General features: G+C 47.6%; 1 protein-coding gene across 11 annotated transcripts in view; it reads right to left on the minus strand.

Moving 5' to 3' along the window:
- Positions 1-547: 547 nt before the first annotated feature.
- The window catches only part of ACACA (acetyl-CoA carboxylase alpha), a 277,027-nt gene continuing 257,623 nt past the window's right edge, over positions 548-19,951 (minus strand). For 10 of the 11 annotated variants that reach the window (XM_036340342.1, XM_036340341.1, XM_036340343.1 and 7 more), the window contains 4 exons: positions 11,184-11,338; positions 10,395-10,565; positions 3,913-4,049; positions 548-2,656 (listed from right to left, as the gene is read on the minus strand). In XM_036340342.1, the coding sequence (XP_036196235.1) occupies positions 2,533-2,656; positions 3,913-4,049; positions 10,395-10,565; positions 11,184-11,338 (587 nt within the window). In that variant the 3' untranslated portion in view covers positions 548-2,532. The remainder of the gene's footprint in view (positions 2,657-3,912; positions 4,050-10,394; positions 10,566-11,183; positions 11,339-19,951) is intronic. The other variant, XR_004972815.1, reaches the window with a different exon arrangement.

A 19,951-nucleotide genomic window follows, 5' to 3' on the forward strand; every position in this document is an offset into this window, starting at 1 on the left:
AAAATACTGAAGAAAATATCACTCCCCAACAGGAGGAGGGAAGTCTGAGGCCTCGATGCTGACCAGGGCTGCCTGCCCATGGAGTGCAGCAGCTGAAGGCTCGGAGAAGCAGATTCTCCCAGACCCTGAACCTCCCTTCTTCCTCCCATTTCTAGGGCACCTTGCTTAGGGAGACTCCACCCGGTGATATGTGGGTGTAACATTATGTCACTTAGAGAAAGCCACTCTTTGCTTAGTTATACGTCCCAAGGACACAGACACAGCACCGAGTCTAACTGTCAGCAGAGGTCAGTGCTTCCCCTCCTGCTCTTGTGACCTCTACCATTTTTTGCACAAGTTTAGGGTTTGGTGTCTGTTCTCACTTCAACCGCATGGAATCAGAGAGAGGAGCCGAGGCAGAGGGCTGAAGGCACACACTCATGGGTTTCCTGCCTCGAGGGTCTTTCGGGATGACGAGCGGGGCTCAGCCACCGGGGCGGGAGGCCCCCCTGCTCTGTGTGGAGCAAGATTGAGAGGCGGGGTATGGGCTGAAATGACAAACAGTGACTCTTCTACAAATTGGAGGTTTATTTCCACAAAATGTGAAAAGATTTGACTGAAGCTCCTTGCTCATCAGAGTGTGTCCATCGAACTTCAGATGAGACAAGTGAAGGCTGCTCTGTGAACGAGGTGGTGGGACATGAGGCAGTCTCAGTCCAGCACGTCCTGGTCCGTACTTGGCTACCCGCCTGCCTTGGCGACCTTGCTTGTGCAGGGGCTGTGGGATGTCAGTGGCTCACACTCTGTGGCTCTTCTGTCTTCTCCATATGAAAAATCCCTGTCCAGGGTAAGACCTAAAGTGAGGTGCTCTGGAGATGGAGCAGTAGGCATTACAGGGGTCTAGAGAGGAAATGGATTCGTTTAATGTGTCATAATTTGCAGAGGGGAGAGGCACATGAGAGTAACCCACTCTGCCTCTGAAGAAATGCCGGGCGAGCACAGGCCCGTGGAGAGCAGGCTGCACACCAGCTGTCGGTGCATATCACTTTATTTATTGCAGGAAAGTGGAGAGGAATAATATGGTCAGAGATGAAGTCAATTCTTACTGGGTTAGCAGATACTAGCAACAGTGGATGCTGCCTCCTGGACTGAATGTTGTTCCCTACCTTTTCCCGCCCTTCTCTGGTAGTGCCAAACACTGTACCTGTACCAGGGCAGCCTGGCCAAGGCCCCATGCTCCTGTGGGGAGAGGAAGGGTGGTGACAGACCCAGCCACACAGTTCCATCTGCATAAACTGTTCCCAAAGGAGGGGAAGTGGAGCTCTTTCTTGTGAACTACAGGGTTAAGGCTCAAATCTGGAGGCTGTACACAAGTATTCATATCAGTGCCTCCAACACGTCTCAGCGATTTCCTCCTTGGTCACCAGTGACAAATGCAATTAGCTGCTCTGTAGGAACGGATGCTACACCAGCCTGATCACCTGCCACTCTTGCTTTAGGAATACCAATGGGGGAATCAGTAAGCTCTCTCCTTGAATAAACTGGTTGTTGACAAAAACAAGCGTTCTCCACCACCCGTGAGGGGCCCTTGCGCGTAGGGCCCCGTGAGCCTGGAAGACAGCAGCACCAAGAGGGAGGCGTAGGTAATCTCAAGGTCATGTGGATTCTGGGGTCCTGGTGCCGAGAGCATAGGTGTCCGCAGGGGTCCTGTCAGCAGCGGTGGGGAGACCTGTTGCCCTGGAAATGGAGACAGCGACTCTGTAGGCACTACTAACCTCTGTGACTGCCATCGCTCCAGGCTTAACAGTGACAACCTCCCAAGTCCTAAAATGAGAGACTACTTCCCATGAGTGACAGAGGGCAGCCTTCCCCGCACTGGCCTGTCGGGCAGTGACCTGCAGGGAGTGGTAGGTCCCCATCTCTCCATTTGCTCTAAGAGAACTGACCTCGACGTCGAGGCCTCTAATCCACAACAGTGACTAGGACTGTTTTCTTTCTCTGCTCTTTGGATCATGGTTTGCCTTCATCTTTGAGTTCCCATGGAGCTTGCCGATTTCATGCTCTATTTTCCTTCACAAACAGGACCTTGGTGTGATGAGGCTGGAATGATTCCTCTCCAGTGCTAGTGTGTGCTGGGCTGAGCGTGGGGGTAAAGAAATAACGGACGTGAGGCTTCTTCCTCGCCCCAGCCCTCCCCTGCTACCTGGGGTGCAGGCTCCCGGGGCTGGGGACAGGTGAGGGCTGAGACCAAGGGGCGGCCTTGCTTCTGTGTAGGAAGACCTCATGGTACCTGTGTACCCTTCACTGCCTTCTTGGGTGTGTGCAGGGTAATAAATACTGAACGGGACAGTGTGACGGGGGCTGGAGCATGGCTCTGTGACCCTGTGTCCCCCGTGTGCCACACAGAACCTGAAACATTCGAGGGGAAGCAAAACGCCAGTTTGATTCCAGTGCTGGGTCTCCCGTGCCTTCTCGTTACAGTGGTTTCCGTAGTAAAAGGCAGCTCTAGTCTAGCCCTTTTCTCTGGAGGCAGGGCGAGGGCGGAAGCTCTCTCTACGTCGAAGGGGAGTCCATCGTGGACAGGATCCGGACGACTTCTGCTCGCTGAGTGGGTGAGATGTGCTGGGTCATGTGGACGATGGAGTCCATGGCGACCTCTGGATTGGCCTGGACCAAGCTGGAGAGGAAGATTTGGGAGGTGAAGAAGAGAGGCAGCAGCGTCTAGATAGGGCAGTGACAAACCACCCACAAACGAGCTAGCAGAGCTCACTGCTGACGCTCGTCAGCACCTGCCGTTTCCTACATGGAAAATGCCCCCAGCAGCAAGGGAGGTAGCGAGATAAACTGGAAACATTTCCCCATGGCAAACGGTAAGGAAGCGCTTCAACAAACCAACACCAATGGGGCCTGGCCTGGAGTTAGCACGAAGGTCTGCCCACTGGCTAAATCTGGGACATAAAAGTAAGAACGAATTAAAAACTACTGAAAAATAGAAATCTATTCGTGTAACCAATAGTGAATATATAATGAATGAGGAGGAGAGAGGACTTCTGCTTGTAGCAGAATTGGAGTGGTGGCTGGGATTGAGGAGGTCCTGATGGAGTTGGAAAGTTACTTTGAAACCTCACAGTAAAGACTGGATCAAGCAAGAAGCATCCACGGAGGCTAAATCCAGGTGAAATGTCTGATGAGTACAGGACGTTTGCATAGCCTTGAAGTGTCTCCCCACAGACTGCTCACTGGGTACCAGGGGAAAATCAGTGATAAAAAGTGGAGAAACTGAGTAACATCGTGACCAGATGGTCGAAATGAACACGAGGGGCAGATGGCATCATGCGGCTCCAGATGTGGGCCCCGTGAAGGCCACCTCCCCACATACGTGCTGTTCTGGCTGAGCACATACGATCTGAGTCTAATCAGGGAATAGCCGAGAACGAGCAGCTCTACGTATGGATTGGACAGGAGAGCAGGCACCCTCACCAGCGATACAGCCAATGGGGTAAAATGTAAACAGTGCATCTGGGCACAGATTTGTTCTTTGCACTGTTTTTAGTTTTAAGCTTTTCTGTAAGTAAAATGCTTCCAAATAAAACACTTTAAAAGATGTTCCCGCAGTCTCTACCCTCTACCCCCTGCGATGGAGAAGCCTGCAGGAGGAGAGAGGTGGCGGCTCCCCAGGAGAAAGTGCCATCAGTTTCTTCCCAGAATCATTCACCCAGTCGGAGCACCTGCCTCCGGGCACAATGAACTAAGTCTGCAGCTAGCTGAGGAGGGACCATGCTGGAGGGCTGTCTTATCTGTGGGTCACTACAGCGGTCTCTGGCAGAGAGAGGCCACAAAGATTGTAGGCGTCACCATCTCCAGACTTGTTCTTAAATCTTTTATTCCAAGAGGTGAGCCCCACTTCTAGAGGAGCCCCCCACTGCGGCTCACCTGCGGATCTGCTTGAGGACATAGTCTCTGCTGATGTATTTGATGTTCTCCTCTATTACTGAGCGAACGCCGTCCTCCTCTGTCAGCTGTTTCTCCAGCCACTCAACCAGGTCCTTGTTGTTGTCCCAAATGTAGGCCTGTAAACAGATGAACCCGGTCAAACACCAGGGCCAGGCCGGACCCCCTAACTGTTCGATACTTGGAGAATGGATTCTCTGTTACTGTTGACATTGTAGAATAAGGAGACACCAGGCCTCGAGACGGGCGCTGTCCTCATCCTCCCCTTCCTTCTCTGGATACGGATGGAGATTGGGAGCATCCATGAGGTCCCTCTAGGGCAGTGATTCTCAACCTGTGGGTCGCGACCCCTTTAGGGGTCGAATGACCCTTTCACAGGGTTCACCTAAATACATCCTGCATATCAGATATTTACATTACGATTCATAACAGTAGCAAAATTAGTTATGAAGTAGCAATGAAAATAATTTCATGGTTGGGGGTCACCACAACATGAGGAACTGTATTAAAGGGTCGCGGCATTAGGAAGGTTGAGAACCACTGCTCTAGGGGCATCAGTGCCCACATTCTGGCGCTGGCCTGTCACTCTAGGTCTCTACCGAGTCCACAAAGGCTGAGGAGACTAGTCAGAAGCCCAGTTTTTAGTAAAGTGCCGACTGAGTGGGAAAGGCTGGCTGTTTGGTGGTTGGAAATGACATGTGTCCTTTCTGAGGAACTGAGGCCCAGGAGCTGCTGCCTGGTTGTGGCGGTCTGGCACGGAGGAAGGACCTGCCGCACGGGGACAGGCACCAGGTCAAACCCCTTCTACTCTCGATGAGTGTATTTCAAATGGTCAAGACGTCTGTAACCCTGAGACCCAACAAACCGTTCTTTTTTTTTCAAGATCATTTAGCTGAGCATTTCCTAGGTAGTTGACTACATAATAATTCAGGAGTGTGTTAGAAACCTAATAGCCTGCTCTTCTCCTCTCATTTTCTTTACAAATCATTTAGGAATCGTTTTGTTAATGGTTTCCGGAAAACCAAGTACCACCATTAGGGCTCATTCATATTTATGTCATTTTGTTTGGGTAATTAAACACAAAGCTCGTCATTTAAAGGTGCGCTATCCTTCTCTGTTATCACTAACGAAGTCAAAGTCAGAATGACAATGAGTTTGGTGCTGTAATTTAATAGGTGGGTGCATTAGGGACTCAGGCTCAGGAAACTGGGGTCTACCACAGTTGTGCCTGCATCACACATTCAGGAGGCCACGTGCAGGGAGAACCAGCCCTGATTTCTAACTTCCTATTTTGTGCCTTTAAAAATAATGGTTTCTTTTCAGACTCACTACCCATCTCTAACTTAGCTGGCAAGTCAGATGTGACTGGTTATTTATTTTATGTCGTGTAATTGACTCCACATTTCCAACAATTCTTAGAATCCTTCACAGCTGAAGGCCTGGGAGCCCCAGGACCAGCAATGTGCCTTTTCTAGCTCTTTGCCCATCTCTGTAATCACTGATAGAAAGATCAGGTCTCCCAGTCAGGGTGGTGTGGCCACGATGGTGCGACCTGAGCGAGTCTTCCCCCTCATCTTACACATGAGGAAACAGAGGCTGACACACCTTGGAGCCTAAGGGCAGGAAAGCATTTTATTTGGGAGGAAAGGAAGTGTTGACGTGTTCCCCAGACACAGTCCTAACTCCCGCACCCCTGAACTCTGACATCTCCATTGCTGGAAATTTAGACTTTGCTCCGTGGTTCGAAGCCCTCACAACGTGCCCCCACTTATGGAGCTCTGGAGGTAGGAAAAACTAAAACAATGACGACTGCTTGGATTTCTGTATGGAAAAAACAACAACTAGGTTTAGCCAAGAACCCCAAAGCCTTTCATTTAGGAGAATATTTAATACTCTTATTAATCATTTTTAATCCGTTTGCTTTTAATTAAGAAACAGCATGATGCTTTCCTATCAACATATGCCAGGGAGCAGATTAATTGTGGCTTAAGATAATGCTCCTTGATTGGTGTAATGTATTAGCTAACGAGATGCCTGCTTCTAACGATGCTCAGACACCACACTGAAGAGCAGCTACCCTCTTGAGAAAACCCCTCTGTCTTCCCCTCGTGCTGCCACAGAATGTGCTAGGTGTTTAAATTAAACAAAAACACATTCCTCGACAGGACAAGGGCAACACATCCCAAGTGTTAGAACTGTTGCTCTGAAGTCTCCCCTTTGCAAACGTCCTTCTATGAATGATCTGTTCACAGAACAAGTGGATGACAGCCAACAGGCCAACCCCACTTAAAGTTCAGCTCACGGGGCTGGTACACAAAGGCAGAGGGTCGCAGATCTGATTCAGCTGCACTTTTAGTAAGAATAAACAAACTTAAGCACCCATAGGTTTTCCCGTCACAGACTTGGGAGGATGTTGTGAGCTAACTTCCTTCCCTGGGGAAAAGCAAGGGTCCCTCCTGCTGGGGCAGGGAGTCTAGAGTTGTCTGCCCTCTCAGAACAGTGTGCCAACCCTAGTCCCAGAAAAAAAAAAAGACATTGTCATTTCTCTCTGAAAATTATGAAAATGTGGCTCATTATTCCTAGTGTCCAGGTGTTGACTTTAAACAAGTGTAAAATGCTGGGCGGTTAACCTCACAACAGGGCTGACACTCATCCCAACCAGAACATTTTAAAACCAATAAAACATCGATTATTAAACATCCCTACCGTGGTCTTACAATAATGTTCAGTAGGCACTTTATCACTCTCTGCATCAGCAGATAAGTATCTCTAGCACTACTCAGCCTCACTAATTGTGTGTAGTAATTAGTCTATCTTACAAAATCTAAATGACCTGTTTGAAAAGTTTCATTTCTAACCTAATAGCTGTGAAGTCCTCTTTACTCAGTGGTACAGCAGGGCCAGGGAGCGACCCGGGCACAGCCTGATGGATGTGAGCCCTGATGACCATGCCCCACAGATAACTCACCCATGAACAGCCTGGAGACACCTCCAGCAATGTGATTTTTTCCGGAGGCTTTGGAGTACAACAGCCATGTAGGCTGGGGTCTCCTGAGGCCACTCCAGTCTCAGGTTCTGCCTCACCTCCTGCCTCCCTGGCCCTAAATCAGAAGTGTGATACATAGACCATGGGTAACTTGAGGTGAGGCCTTGGGGATGGGGGAAATCCAGAATAAGAGTGAATGGGTAGATATCTGGAGAGTAAGGAGGTACACTGGCATCTTGGGTTGTGGATAAGTTAGAGCAAGCCAAAACAAAGGTCAGTTACTGATAATCTACTATGTTCTTGAACCACCACCCTCCTGCCAAGATCATTAACACCTTAAGCGCCCAGTCAGTCACCGGTGACTGACCCTATACTTTCTGTCCGGAAGACAAAACAGGCTGGGCGCTTAATGTGTTAAGTTGTACATCTTTAACTCTTAGTCTGTGTTACTTTATTTTCTTACCATCTAACAAGCTGTGCTGAGAGAGAAAGAAATGGGCATACACTGTCTACTGAATGCCAGTCATTGTGTTCCACACTTTACTTATGTTATTTAAGCCTCGTGGAACCCTGTCTTACACATGAGGAAATAGAGGCTTAAACAATATGTCTGCACCAGTAAGTGGCAAAGCTGGGATCCAAAAAGTTTGAGATTCTAAACTCATGTTTTAGGACCCATTAGAATTGCTCCATGCAGAGTTCCAATCTCAATTTTTACTATTGGGCGGGGGGTGGGATCAGTCGGTTTGAAAACCCTCAGACTATGGATTTAAAATTAAGAGAGAAAGCGTGCCCAAGAAACAAACGTGTGCCCTGTTTGATTGAAACCTACCTTTCAGGGAGCTGCAGTGATGCTTCCCTTCTGCTGCAGGAAAACTATGAACCATACCCTATTTCCTATGACGGGACTGTCCCAGGGACTCAGACAGAATCCCGTAACTCACGGTAGCGGATTCCTCTAAGGCAGTGATTTTCAACTGGTGAGCCACAAGAATTTTTAAAACATGCAGTACCTGACTATTTAGTCAGGGGCACTGACCTCTTTTCCCTTAGATTGTAAAAAACAAATAACAACAGCCATCCTGTGTGAATACCCTGCCCTGAACCATAAATATATAGGCCATATAATAGAGTTGCATCTTATTGGTCAATTCTTGGTACCAGAAATCCTTACATACAAGTTATAGGCACCTGATTTTTAAGAAGTCACTTTGGAGCAAAAAGAGGTAGGTAATTAGTATTTTTTTTTGGGTGTGTCATGAGATGAAAAAGGTTGAAAATCGCTGCTCTGGGGGAAACAAAAGAATTACATCATCCAGTTAGGTAGTATCACAGTGTCTTCAAATTTTTAGTCCCAGAATCTCCTTTTTTAGGATTAAGATTAAAAAAGCAAATTATCTAGGAAAAAAGAACACAGCATGGCTAATAGAGGCCTACGACTAAATGTCTTTCCCGACCAGTAACCACAAGGATTAGAGTCACTTCTTGGTGCAAAGCTGGGGTCTAGACTCAGCCAGGCTGCACTTGAGAGCCACAGCACATAGGATCTAGGACTGTGTGAGGGACCAACAAAAAGTGACGGTGTCAAGCCATTCCCAAACACTGAGCAGATTGCATGTCAGCCCTTCAGAGGCAGCACACGGCCTTTGAACGTTGCTACACTTTCTTCTCTCAAGGGCGCTGCAGATTTTATCATCCACCCCACACTAAACTAGGTCCTGCTGAGCCTGCAGAATATAGAAGGAGGTTTCAAAGCCACCTCGCAGGATCACCAGCCTTCCTTTCTCTCCTTGGCTGTCCTGGGCTGAGGTGCAGGAGGATGCTGTTTGTAAACGGGGCCAGGGAAGCGGCCTCCTCCAGCCAGGAGTCTGTCCACACAGTCAATGTTCTCTCCATCATAAGAAGTGGAAATGACCTCTTCCTCCAGACGCAGTCCCCTGGGAGCAGGACGCTAAGGAGCAATGGAGGACCTCTCCACTCACTTCACGCTCGGAGGAAAGCTATTCCTTCCCCTCATCCCTGTGCCTACTGAGGCCGCACACGTCAATTAGTGACTAATGTGGTAGGAAGGCGGGACGGGCCTCTCCTGGCCACATGCACACACTCCATTTACCTAGCCAGCCACTCTTAACTGGAGAACAACCTCTTATTTTACACTTGCATGACTTTCAATGCCAACTTCCACTAGAAGCTGCCAGTAGCCACTGACAAAATTGTCTCACTCAATTATGATGCCATAGACTGACCTTAACCTGAACCAAATGTCACATGAGGCTGCACTCCCCTGCTGCACATCTGAAATATTTATCCAGAGAAGCTTTTCAGTCGTAAAAACATGGGTAGACTTAACACAAAGGTGCATCTTAGAAGGACCCTGATTCAGTGCCTTTTACACTGACGCAAACCTAGGAGCCCCTTCCTGAGAACTTGCAACGGAGACCACTGCCCTCAGGATTCCCACCCAGCAGTCACACAGGCTTCTGATCGCTTAGCTCTCAGCAAAAGGTATTTTCAGCACCTACTACCAATATTCTGACAAAATGTTTACATGATGTATGTGACTTACTTTTAATCCATATACTAATAAAGGTTAAATTCTTGTACTTAGAAATAGAAGGTCTAACTTTTCCTTCATGTCTTCCTGTGGCTCTCTGTGCAGCCCGGGATTCCAGGGGCAGACGCACCCCATCTCAGCAGTCACTGCTCCAAGGCACGTGCCCTCTGTGAAGTCACCCCAAGAACACCCCGGACTCATAGCTCACACTTTGAAATCAGATCTCTAGTGGCCACAGCACCAACCACCTCAATCACCATCACCTCTTCGGCGTCTTGTTCCTGCTTTCTTCAATTCCACCCTCCACACAGCCTGAGCAGTCTTCCTACAACCAAGTCAGACGATGTCTCTGCTGCTTAAAATACCTCAGTGCTTCTCCCAGGGCCAAGTTCAAACCCCTCAACACGGCCCCACATGATCCCAATCTCTGAGCCACCTTGAAATACTTGCAATGCATGACACTCTTGTTTCTGCCTGGAATGTTCCTCCTGCATCCCCAAATCCAACCTTTTCTTCTGGTTCCTCTCTACATTGTTCTCAGGTCTCTGCTACATCCCTTCTAGAAGGTTCCCCAGACCCCCCTCTTGCTCCCCACAGAGTGGACTGGTGTCGTGCTCCGTGCTGTGCTGGGTTTGCTACGTTTAACCTCAGTCTCACTGTGGTATGTGGCCTCCTGACTCCCCTGTCTCTCCCATAGGTGGAGAGGAACATCTGCCTCTTTAACTGCCATGTCCCCAAGGCCTAATGCAGCATCTGGTATTTAGTACATATTCAGAAAGGTTTGCTGAGTGATATAGCGTGAGCTGCAAAAAATGCCCTACGACTTCTCCTGCCCTTAGAGGCCTGGGTTCTGAGGTGACAAGTCCTGCATCCTCAGGTGAGGTGGGAGCATAGCATGAGGCTACTCCGAGGGCGCCCACCTACCTTCACTGTTCCTTCCACTTCCACAAACCAGCGCCTCAACATGGCCTGGACCTGGCCGTCAGTCAGCTCAGGGTTGGCGTTGTGGATTTTCTTCTTGACTAGGTCCTCCAGCAGGAGGCGCCTCAGCCGCCAGTAGAAGAAGGTGCGGGATGTTTTCCAATCCAGGATGTCCTGTAACAGACAAGAATAACCCTAGTCACCCCTGTCCAGAGGGAACTCCAGGCACAAAAACCCACTCGCCAGCAGGCCGCTCAGAGACTTGAGAGCCAGCTGTGAGCCCCCTGCTCTGCAGATGTGTCCCAGTTCAGGATGTAGCCCCCTGCACCCACCACTCTGCTGACCACAGCACCGTGCACAGCCATGGGCCTGGCTAACGCGTAACCCCACTCTTGGCTGCGATGTTTCGGGGAAGGGGCTCTGAATTCCCAGATAACCAGTGAGGAACTGGGTTTGAGCAGATGGCTCCAACAACTTGCACACAAATCAAGTCTGTTAGCTGCTGCCGGAACCCTGACACTGTGGTAATTTGCAGCCTGAGCACCACCCAGGCAGCTCTCCCGCGTGACTCAGTTTCCCACCAGTAGAATGGAGCTTGCCTCCTGAGCAGTCCAGGAGGCAACCTAAATCATGAATTGTTTTAGGATGAGAGTGGATATAGGAAAAGGGAGAAGTCTCTCCAAAAAATGGAAAATGGTTTGACCCCCACACACTGTTTTAATCTGCCCCCAACGGCTCCTGCTTGTGAGCCTTCAGATCTGACAAGTCAGAAGCGGCAACGACTATACTTACGTTAATAACACCCTTCTCCTGCATCCGGCCCGGTGTGTCATGCAAGTCAGCAAACTGCACGGCTACCTGGTGGTAAATGGGAACCAGGAATTCCTCCCGCTCCTTCAGCTTGTTCTCCAGCTCCTTCCGCTCAGCTGCACTGAGCTCAGGGGTGCCTGCAATTAAAGTAACCTGCCTGTCACATGCTGAGGTGACCGGAACCTCTGTCCAGGAGCAGCCAGTCATGGGAAGCTCAAAACCGCCCCTCCCTCTGTGACCCGCTCCCCGTTGTCGTCGCCACCTTGGTAGAGCAGGGCTCCCGGAGACGCCACGGGGAGCACACACGTCCTCCTTTCCCTGTGGAGGTCACAACTGTGGAAGCAGCCGCGAGAGTCCCTGTCCCCAGCCTCCCCTGAGCAGGGGCAAACCACCACCTGGAGGCTGGAGTGTCTCAGCCTCTCACCGACTGACAGCCAGGTCCCTCCTTTCCTGGCGAAGGACCCCATGCCCATGCCCGTGCCCTGGGACCTGCTGGACTCTCAGAACATAGAACATGGGACAGCACCCCCTGTGCTTCTGGAACAAACCACAGCTCTTCTCTCCTCACACCAGCACCCACCCAACGCAATAAGGACCCAAATGGCTTTTAAGTCACAGGCTGCTTTCCTCCACAGCTTCTCATCTCAGGTTTGGATGCTCTTAACCTGAAATTTATAGAATCCAACCTGGTGAGAGCCGGGTCTGTGTGTCTCATGCCAGCTCAGTGGGTTTGCCAGCCCTCTGGCTCCTGCCTGGGCTGCTACGGACAGAGCCAACCCCTGACCACAGTGACAAAGACACTCTAGTTCCTGGGCTAAAAGAGAAGGAAGAGGGGAAAGAAAAAGGCAGCCCACAAAGCCTATTTGGATCAGAGCTTCTAAAGCACACGGACCCTCAACTGGACAGACAGGAGAGTTTGCAGTTCTTTCTCCGTCACCGTGTCCCAGTCGAGGTGCTGCTGCTGTACTTTTTTATTCCTAATTGCTCTCAGAATGAACTGGCCATCAATACGGAAATGGTGGTTGCCTGCCTAGTAAGAAGGAATAAGTCTGGCTGAAGGAGCTCTAGGTGATCGTCCCTGGTGTTGAGGACAACCCGAAGGGCTTTGTCACTAAAGCTGACAAGTAAATCCATGGCCACAGGTGATGGGACGCAGAAGAATAAGGTCTTTTTCAAGCATGTCTGTCAGGGAACAGGCCTGGCTGTTTATGCCACTATGAATCATATGCCATAAACAGCCTTGGGCTGCTGAGTGAGCCGTAAGTATTATATACAAACACATGTTAATAGAACAGGGATGTAACTATAGTACCTAGTTCCATTTTTTTATGAGGTTTTTGGATGCCCAACTCTACTTAAAAAAACCCACACACCATCACTACTTTAAAACGGTAAAGCACAGAGCTGGAGGCCATCTCTTCTTGGACTCCCACACAGAGGACAATCACAGACTAGTCACTCTGGTCCCTGACACCTCAGCAGCCTTCTTTCCAAACCAGGGACACATCTTGATGGCGCTGGGCCCCATGCAGTGGGATGAGATGAAGGCCCATTCATTCTAACTGGATCTGCCTGGAGAACGGATGGGTAGAGGCCGGCTACAAGCTTCTGCGAGGAGACTGCCTCAGTTATTACACCCTGACAGGGAAGCAAACATTTTTCCTCCTCCAGTAAAGGAACCACGACTTCTTGGAAAAACAGCTGATTCCAGGGATGGGGCAGGGAAAATATAAGATGAGCCTGGAACACATTGTCACAAAGAACAGGAAGCACTGATAAAATGACTGGGACATGTTAAAAGGACATGAGGGTGCTCCCATTGGCCAAATCAGGGACAATTCGAGTAGCAAATTTATAAAAAAAAAAAGATAAAGTGTTTATTATCAGACAGATCATTTATGGAATCAAATAAGAGCCCCTGAGTCCATCCTGATGGAAATGGTCAAATGGGAGCGAAGGGAAAGCTCTCCCTTCCAGCAGACTAATAACGAACAGACACAGAGAAGTGATGGGGTTAGGTCACCATTTTACAACCACCACAGTAACTGATTTTGCCAAGAAAGATCAATGGATATGAAAACCAGCAGGTGAAAGTTGGATGAGGAATAGTCTCAAGTATCTCCTTACAAATTACTTACTCATTACAAAGGGGAGAATTTTACAGTGGGTTTAGCCCAGGGAACAGAACCTTAAACGTGATCAAAGCTACCATGGGCAAGAACAGCCTCCCGAGAGGTGGCTGGAGAAGGACATAAAACTACTTCTGCAATATTCCTGCCCCAAACGCACTCTGTCTCTCACCACGGGGAAATATGAGACCAGCCCAAACTGAGGAACAGGCTACAGAAACATGGCCTGTATTTTTCAAAAAGAGTCCAGATCAAGGAAAGGCCAAAGAATTATTCCAGATTAAAGTAGACTAAAAATACTTGACAACAAGTTGGCAAAACTTGAATAGGAATGATCGGTTAGACAGTGGTGTTGTGTCATTGTTATAGTTCCTGATTTTGCTAAATATGTCATGGTTATGTGAGGGAAAGTCTGTGTTTTTAGAAAGACACACTAAAGATTTACAGATAAAGGAGCGTGATGTCTACAGATCATTGTCCAATGGCTCAAAGAGTGTGTGTGTGTATGTGTGTAGAGAGTGAGTGAGCACATGCCTACGAGCATGCAGAAATAAATGAAGCAAATTGGGCAAGATGTGAATAGGTGAATCTGAGAACAAGGCATCAGAAGTCCTGTTTACTATTTTATAACTAACTCTTCTGTAAAATTATATCAAATGAAAAGTAAAAAAAAAAAAAAAAAGAAAAAAAGCCCAACTAAAAAAAAAATGTTCCTGGCTCCCCAATGCATACAATCAATAATCAAAGCTAATAGTTACAGGGTACTAGGCACTATTCTAAGTGCTTTATATCTATTACCTATACCAGCGGTTCTCAACCTGTGGGTCGCGACCCCTTTGGGGGTGGAACGACCCTTTCACAGGGGTCGCTTAAGACCATCAGAAAACACATATATAATTACATATTGTTGTTTTTTTTTTAAAATATATTTTATTGATTTTTTTTTTACAGAGAGGAAGGGAGAGGGATAGAGAGTTAGAAACATCGATGAGAGTAGAAACATCGATCAGCTGCCTCCTGCACACCCCCTACCGGGGATGTGCCCGCAACCAAGGTACATGCCCTTGACCGGAATTGAACCTGGGACCCTTGAGTCCGCAGGCTGACGCTCTATCCACTGAGCCAAACCGGTTAGGGCTACATATTGTTTTTGTGATTAATCACTATGCTTTAATTATGTTCAATTTGCAACAACGAAAATACATCCTGCATATCAGATATTTCCATTACAATTCATAACAGTAGCAAAATTACAGTTATGAAGTAGCAACGAAAATAATTTTATGGTTGGGGGTCACCACAACATGAGGAACTGTATTAAAGGGTCGCAGCGTTAGGAAGGTTGAGAACCACTGCCTTATACCGTCCTGACAGCAGCCTCAGGTTGTCATTCTTATCCTCACCGTACAGGTGAAACAAGTGCTGAGAACGGATGGACCTTCCCATGGCCACACGGCCAGGAGAGGGCACAACGAGGGTTCCGGGCAGCACGGCCCCGTAGCTTCTGGACACTATGCGATGCTGCCTCTGCGGCTTACGTGGGGCAGAGGAGACACGTGCTTCAGTGGCAGGGTCCCTTTGATTTCAGAAAAGGCTAAATGCTGACAGCAGACTCCTGGCTGGTGTTGCTGAAGTTCCATTCCACAACTGAGACCAAGACGATGTCTCCAGTAAGCCCTGTTCTATAAGTCAGGCTGCAGATTTAAGGGTAGCTCCTCCTGTAATTGTGAAAAGCAGAACTAACACAATAGCTCTGCTGGGGGTGGGAGAGGGGTGGCAGGATCATGGGTACGACTGAATAGAAAGTTTCAGACCTACAGCATCCTCCTGGGTAACCAACCAACATTGCGCTGATAAGCACATCTATGTATATGTGCACCATATATAACACATACCATTTACTGAGCACTGACTATGTGCCAGGCACTGCACTCAATGCTTTCAGGAGCACATAGCTCATAAGTCACCCGCACAATGCAGACTTAGGTCTGGTCAGCTGTTACCACCACTGCCAGGCTGAATACCTAATATTACAGAGCATTTTCCACGTTGCTTCACAGCCATCATTTCTAATCCTTATAAAACCCCAACCTTATAAAAAGGGTGTCCACTTTACAAATGAGAAAACCAAGGTTCTGAAAAGTCACTTGCCCAGTGGCATCCAGCTCTTAAGCCACAAAGTCAGGATGTACCTTGGGGCTGGTGTCCCTGAGGCCTGGGTTCCTCCACATTAAATGGAACTGAAGGCCATCAAGCAGGTGTCCTGGCAGTGATTGCCACTGAGGGGAATCGGCTGGAGAGGTTGGTTCATTGGGTTTGAGAGGGGTCAGGAGCCCAGCTCAGCACTGGGCGCAGAGGGGGCTCACTTATGAGCTTGGGAGCAGAGCATTCTGAAAACAAGGCCTTGGCTTTACCAAGGTAGAGGGACAGAGAAGGCTGGCTCCTGGACTAACAAAGTTCGTGTCCACCCAATCAAGCTGTTCTAGAGCTTTGAAATAATACCAAAATAGGAAGGAGAACCAAGATGGCGGCATAGGTTAACGCCGGAGATTGCTGCCTTGAACAACCAAATCAAAACACACCTAAAAGACAGAACGGACATCATCCAGAACCACAGGAAGGCTGGCTGAGTGGAAATTCTACAACTAGGAGGAAAGAGAATATCATACCCAGACTCAGAGGAGGCGCAGTGCTGAAGTGAAATACTCAGGTGTGGAGTGCGCGCGGAGCGGGCTGGCAGCGGAGGGTGTGGTTGGTGCTTTCAATCGGGAGGGAGTCTCAGATTCTGAGCTCCAGATCCGGGCGAGTCTCTAGGGACCCAGACTCAAATGGGAGAAGCGGGACTGTCTGGCTTCAGTCAGAACTCGAAGGCAGCTTTCTCTCCAAGGTTTGCAGCGGATGCTGGGACTCTGTGAGGCAGAGCCCCTAGGGACGGAATTGAGAGCCGCCATAACTGCTCTCTCCGGCCCACCCTGTTGATCCCGAGCCCGAGCGACCCACCCAAGCCCTGCGCAGAGCCATTTGCCAGATAGCCTCAGGCAAAGGCTAGATTAGCACCTCCCTAGAGGACAGAAGTTTTCCCACTGCAGACACAGCTGATTCTCACAGCCAGCTGGCCTGGAGGTCAAATCACCCTAGTATTAACTACAACAATCAAGGCTTAACTACAGGAGGACTGCACACAAAGACCACTAGGGGGTGCATCAAGAAAGCATAAAAAATGCGGAGACAAAGAAACAGGACAAAACTGTCAATGGAGGATATTCAGTTCAAAACCACACTTTTAAGGTCTCTCAAGAACTGTCTAGAAGCCGCTGATAAACTTAATGAGATCCTCAACAAATCTAATGAGACCCTCGATGTTATGATAAAGAACCAACTAGAAATTAAACATACAGGGACTGAAATAACGAATATTATACAGACTCCAAACAGCAGACCAGAGGACCGCAAGAATCAAGGCAAAGATTTGAAATGCGAAGAAGCTAAAAACACCCAACTGGAAAAGCAAAATGAAAAAAGAATCCGAAAATACGAAGATAGTGTAAGGAGCCTCTGGGACAGCTTCAAGCGTACCAACATCAGAATTATAGGGGTGCCAGAAGATGAGAGAGAGCAAGATATTGAAAACCTATTTGAAGAAATAATGACAGAAAACTTCCCCTACCTGGTGAAAGAAATAGACTTACAAGTCCAGGAAGCACGGAGAACCCCAAACAAAAGGAATCCGAAGAGGACCACACCAAGACACATCATAATTAAAATGCCAAGAGCAAAAGACAAAGAGAGACTCTTAAGAGCAGCAAGAGAAAGAAACTCAGTTACCTACAAGGGAGTACCCATACGACTGTCAGCTGATTTCTCAACAGAAACTTTGCAGGCCAGAAGGGAATGGCAAGAAATATTCAAAGTGATGAATACCAAGAACCTACAACCAAGATTACTTTATCCAGCAAAGCTATCATTCAGAATTGAAGGTCAGATAAAGAGCTTCACAGATAATGAAAAGCTAAAGGAGTTCATCACCACCAAACCAGGATTATATGAAATGCTGAAAGGTATCCTTTAAGAAGAGGAAGAAGAAGAAAAAGGTAAAGATACAAATTATGAACAACAAACATGCATCTATCAACAAGTGAATCTAAGAATCAAGTGAATAAATAATCTGATGAACAGAATGAACTGGTGATCATAATAGAATCAGGGACATAGAAAGGGAATGGACTGACTATTCTTGGGGGGGCAAGGGGTGTGGGAGATGCGGGAAGAGACTGGACAAAAATCGTGCACCTATGGATGAGGACAGTGGGTGGGGAGTGAGGGCGGAGGGTGGGGCGGGAACTGGGAGGAGGGGAGTTATGGGGGGAAAAAAGAGGAACAAATGTAATAATCTGAGCAATAAAGATTTAATTAAAAAAAATAAAATGACTCTTCAAAGATTAAAAAAAAAAAAAATAGCCCTAGCTCATTTGGCTCAGTGGATAGAGCATCAGGGAACATGCCTGGGTTGCAGGCTCAATCCCCTCCGGGGGCATGCAGGAGGCAGCCGATCAATGATTCTCTCTCATTGATGTTTCTATCTCTCTCTCCCTTCCCCTCTGAAATTAATAAAAATATATTTTAAAGGAAGGAAGAAAGAAAGCCAAAATAAATACCTGTAACGTTCCACCCCCGGAGACTAGAAAAATCAGAGAGCATCCCCCAAAGGCTGCCTTGCTTGGCCCTTCAGCAATGCCTCTGATCACAGTTCGGGACCTATCTCAAAAAAGATCAAAGCAAAGGAAAGACAGAGGTAGAGAATGCATGTATTTTAAATGCACGTGAGAAAGCCGAGGATGTGTGTGCTTTGTTTTAAGGGGGAGATAAAAAGTCTTCTAAAATTTATTTTCTAAAACTAAAATGCCGCTCTGAGCCAGACAGACCCTGTGCAGCACGCCAAGAGCCTCCTCGCCTTGTACAGCAAAGCAGCCAGCCCCGGTAATGATTTAGGGGAGATTAACAAATATGTCAATGTCTATTTTCTGCTTAATTTAAAAGCGGCGTCTATAAAGATTTTTGACTTCTGAACCCTGTTCTCCTGAAAGAAAGAAGGTAAGAATGAGGAGGGGGATAAAGAGTGATTATCCTATCATTGATCGTTTGTCAGGAGCATTTCTTATTCACTGGACTATTGTAAAAAGCTAAGCTCTCGATCAATCCTGTAAGCTCCCTGCACAATTAAATATCTTGGAATGGTTTTCTTTCTTTTCTAGCCAGATTGCAGGGCCTCGGGGTTTTTAGGAGGGCAAGTCAGGGTGTGTGTGTGTGTGTGTGTGTTTAAGAATATGCTACCGAGAGGAAAATCATTCTTTTCTAGAGCCCTACTTTTGGAAAAGGCTGAAATGAGAGAAGAGAGAGAGGTTGCTCCATCAAACTTCCTTCCCAAATAAAAAGTCCCCATGAAATCCTAAAAATCCAACTTTATAATAAAAAATTTTAATGTAAAGAGTTAAATACAGAGGTCTGATCAAACGGGACGAGCTAACAGTTCTGAGATGTTACTATGCGCTGGTACTTACTGTTCCACCTCAGTTAATCCTCGTGACAACCCTAGAAGATCACACTGTCTGACAGATGAGGAAACAGGTGCAAAACGGAGTCACTTGCTCTGCACCCAGTGCTGACCTGGGCTCTAACTCCTCCCACAGCTCGGAAACGGTGGGGCTGGGGTTTGGGCTTAGGCAGCCTGCTTCAAAGCCTGTACTCTTTACAGCAAACAAGTTAAATGGACCCATGAGTGTTCGTTGAGGAGCAGCCTGTCAGGTGTCCCGAGGCCAACGTAATGAAAAGCCACATCTCAAAAAGCTCCTGAGGAGAGAGCAGATTTCTGCAGCAGGTGGTGTTCTTTACCACGGGACCCCGACGGAGGGAGGTGGAGGCCAGCCTCACCTATGGATGAGCAGGCCACAGCCTACGGAGGAGGATTCGGAAAGGGGTGAGATCTTCAACGCTTACAATAAAAATCAGGCGTAGGCTAAAAACGTCTCTGCTCAAAGGCACTGGATAACCTTGTAGAAATCTCTTTCCCTTTCTGAGCTCAGTTTCTCATTTATGTAACAACAATACTAATCTGGCAAATAAGAAAAATGTTTTGCAAAACAATGTGATATTAAAGTGTTTTTAAAATTATTTTTTAGTTATACTAAGAAGCCTATGTAAATTATAACCCAATTTTAATTTTTATGGGCCTTTCTTCCCTCTAAGAAAGCCATTCACTTTGATTGGTTAAATACTTATAAAGCTAAGAAAAGAATTAGACCACCCTCCCTACTAAGCCCCAGAAGATCTCAGCTATAGGAACACACCTCAGCCTTAAGACTGAAAAATCAGCATAAAAAAGACTGGAGACTTATTAAGATTCAGAAGCATAAATGTAAGTCGCTGTTTAAAAGATCTATGTATTCATATTTCCTATGTGGAGAGAAATTTCTCTATAAAGATAGTAAGAACAATGGGGGGAAACCCTGCAAAACTATTTCTGTATCCATAACAGGTGTGCCTTTCCTCACACAAAAGCATTCTTGAGAAACTGTGTAAATCAGATCCCGTGTTAAATGCCTTCAGGGAGCTATTTAGGAGGAA

This window comes from Myotis myotis, unplaced genomic scaffold, assembly GCF_014108235.1.
Source record: "Myotis myotis isolate mMyoMyo1 unplaced genomic scaffold, mMyoMyo1.p scaffold_m19_p_17, whole genome shotgun sequence".
Classification (NCBI taxonomy): domain Eukaryota; kingdom Metazoa; phylum Chordata; class Mammalia; order Chiroptera; family Vespertilionidae; genus Myotis; species Myotis myotis.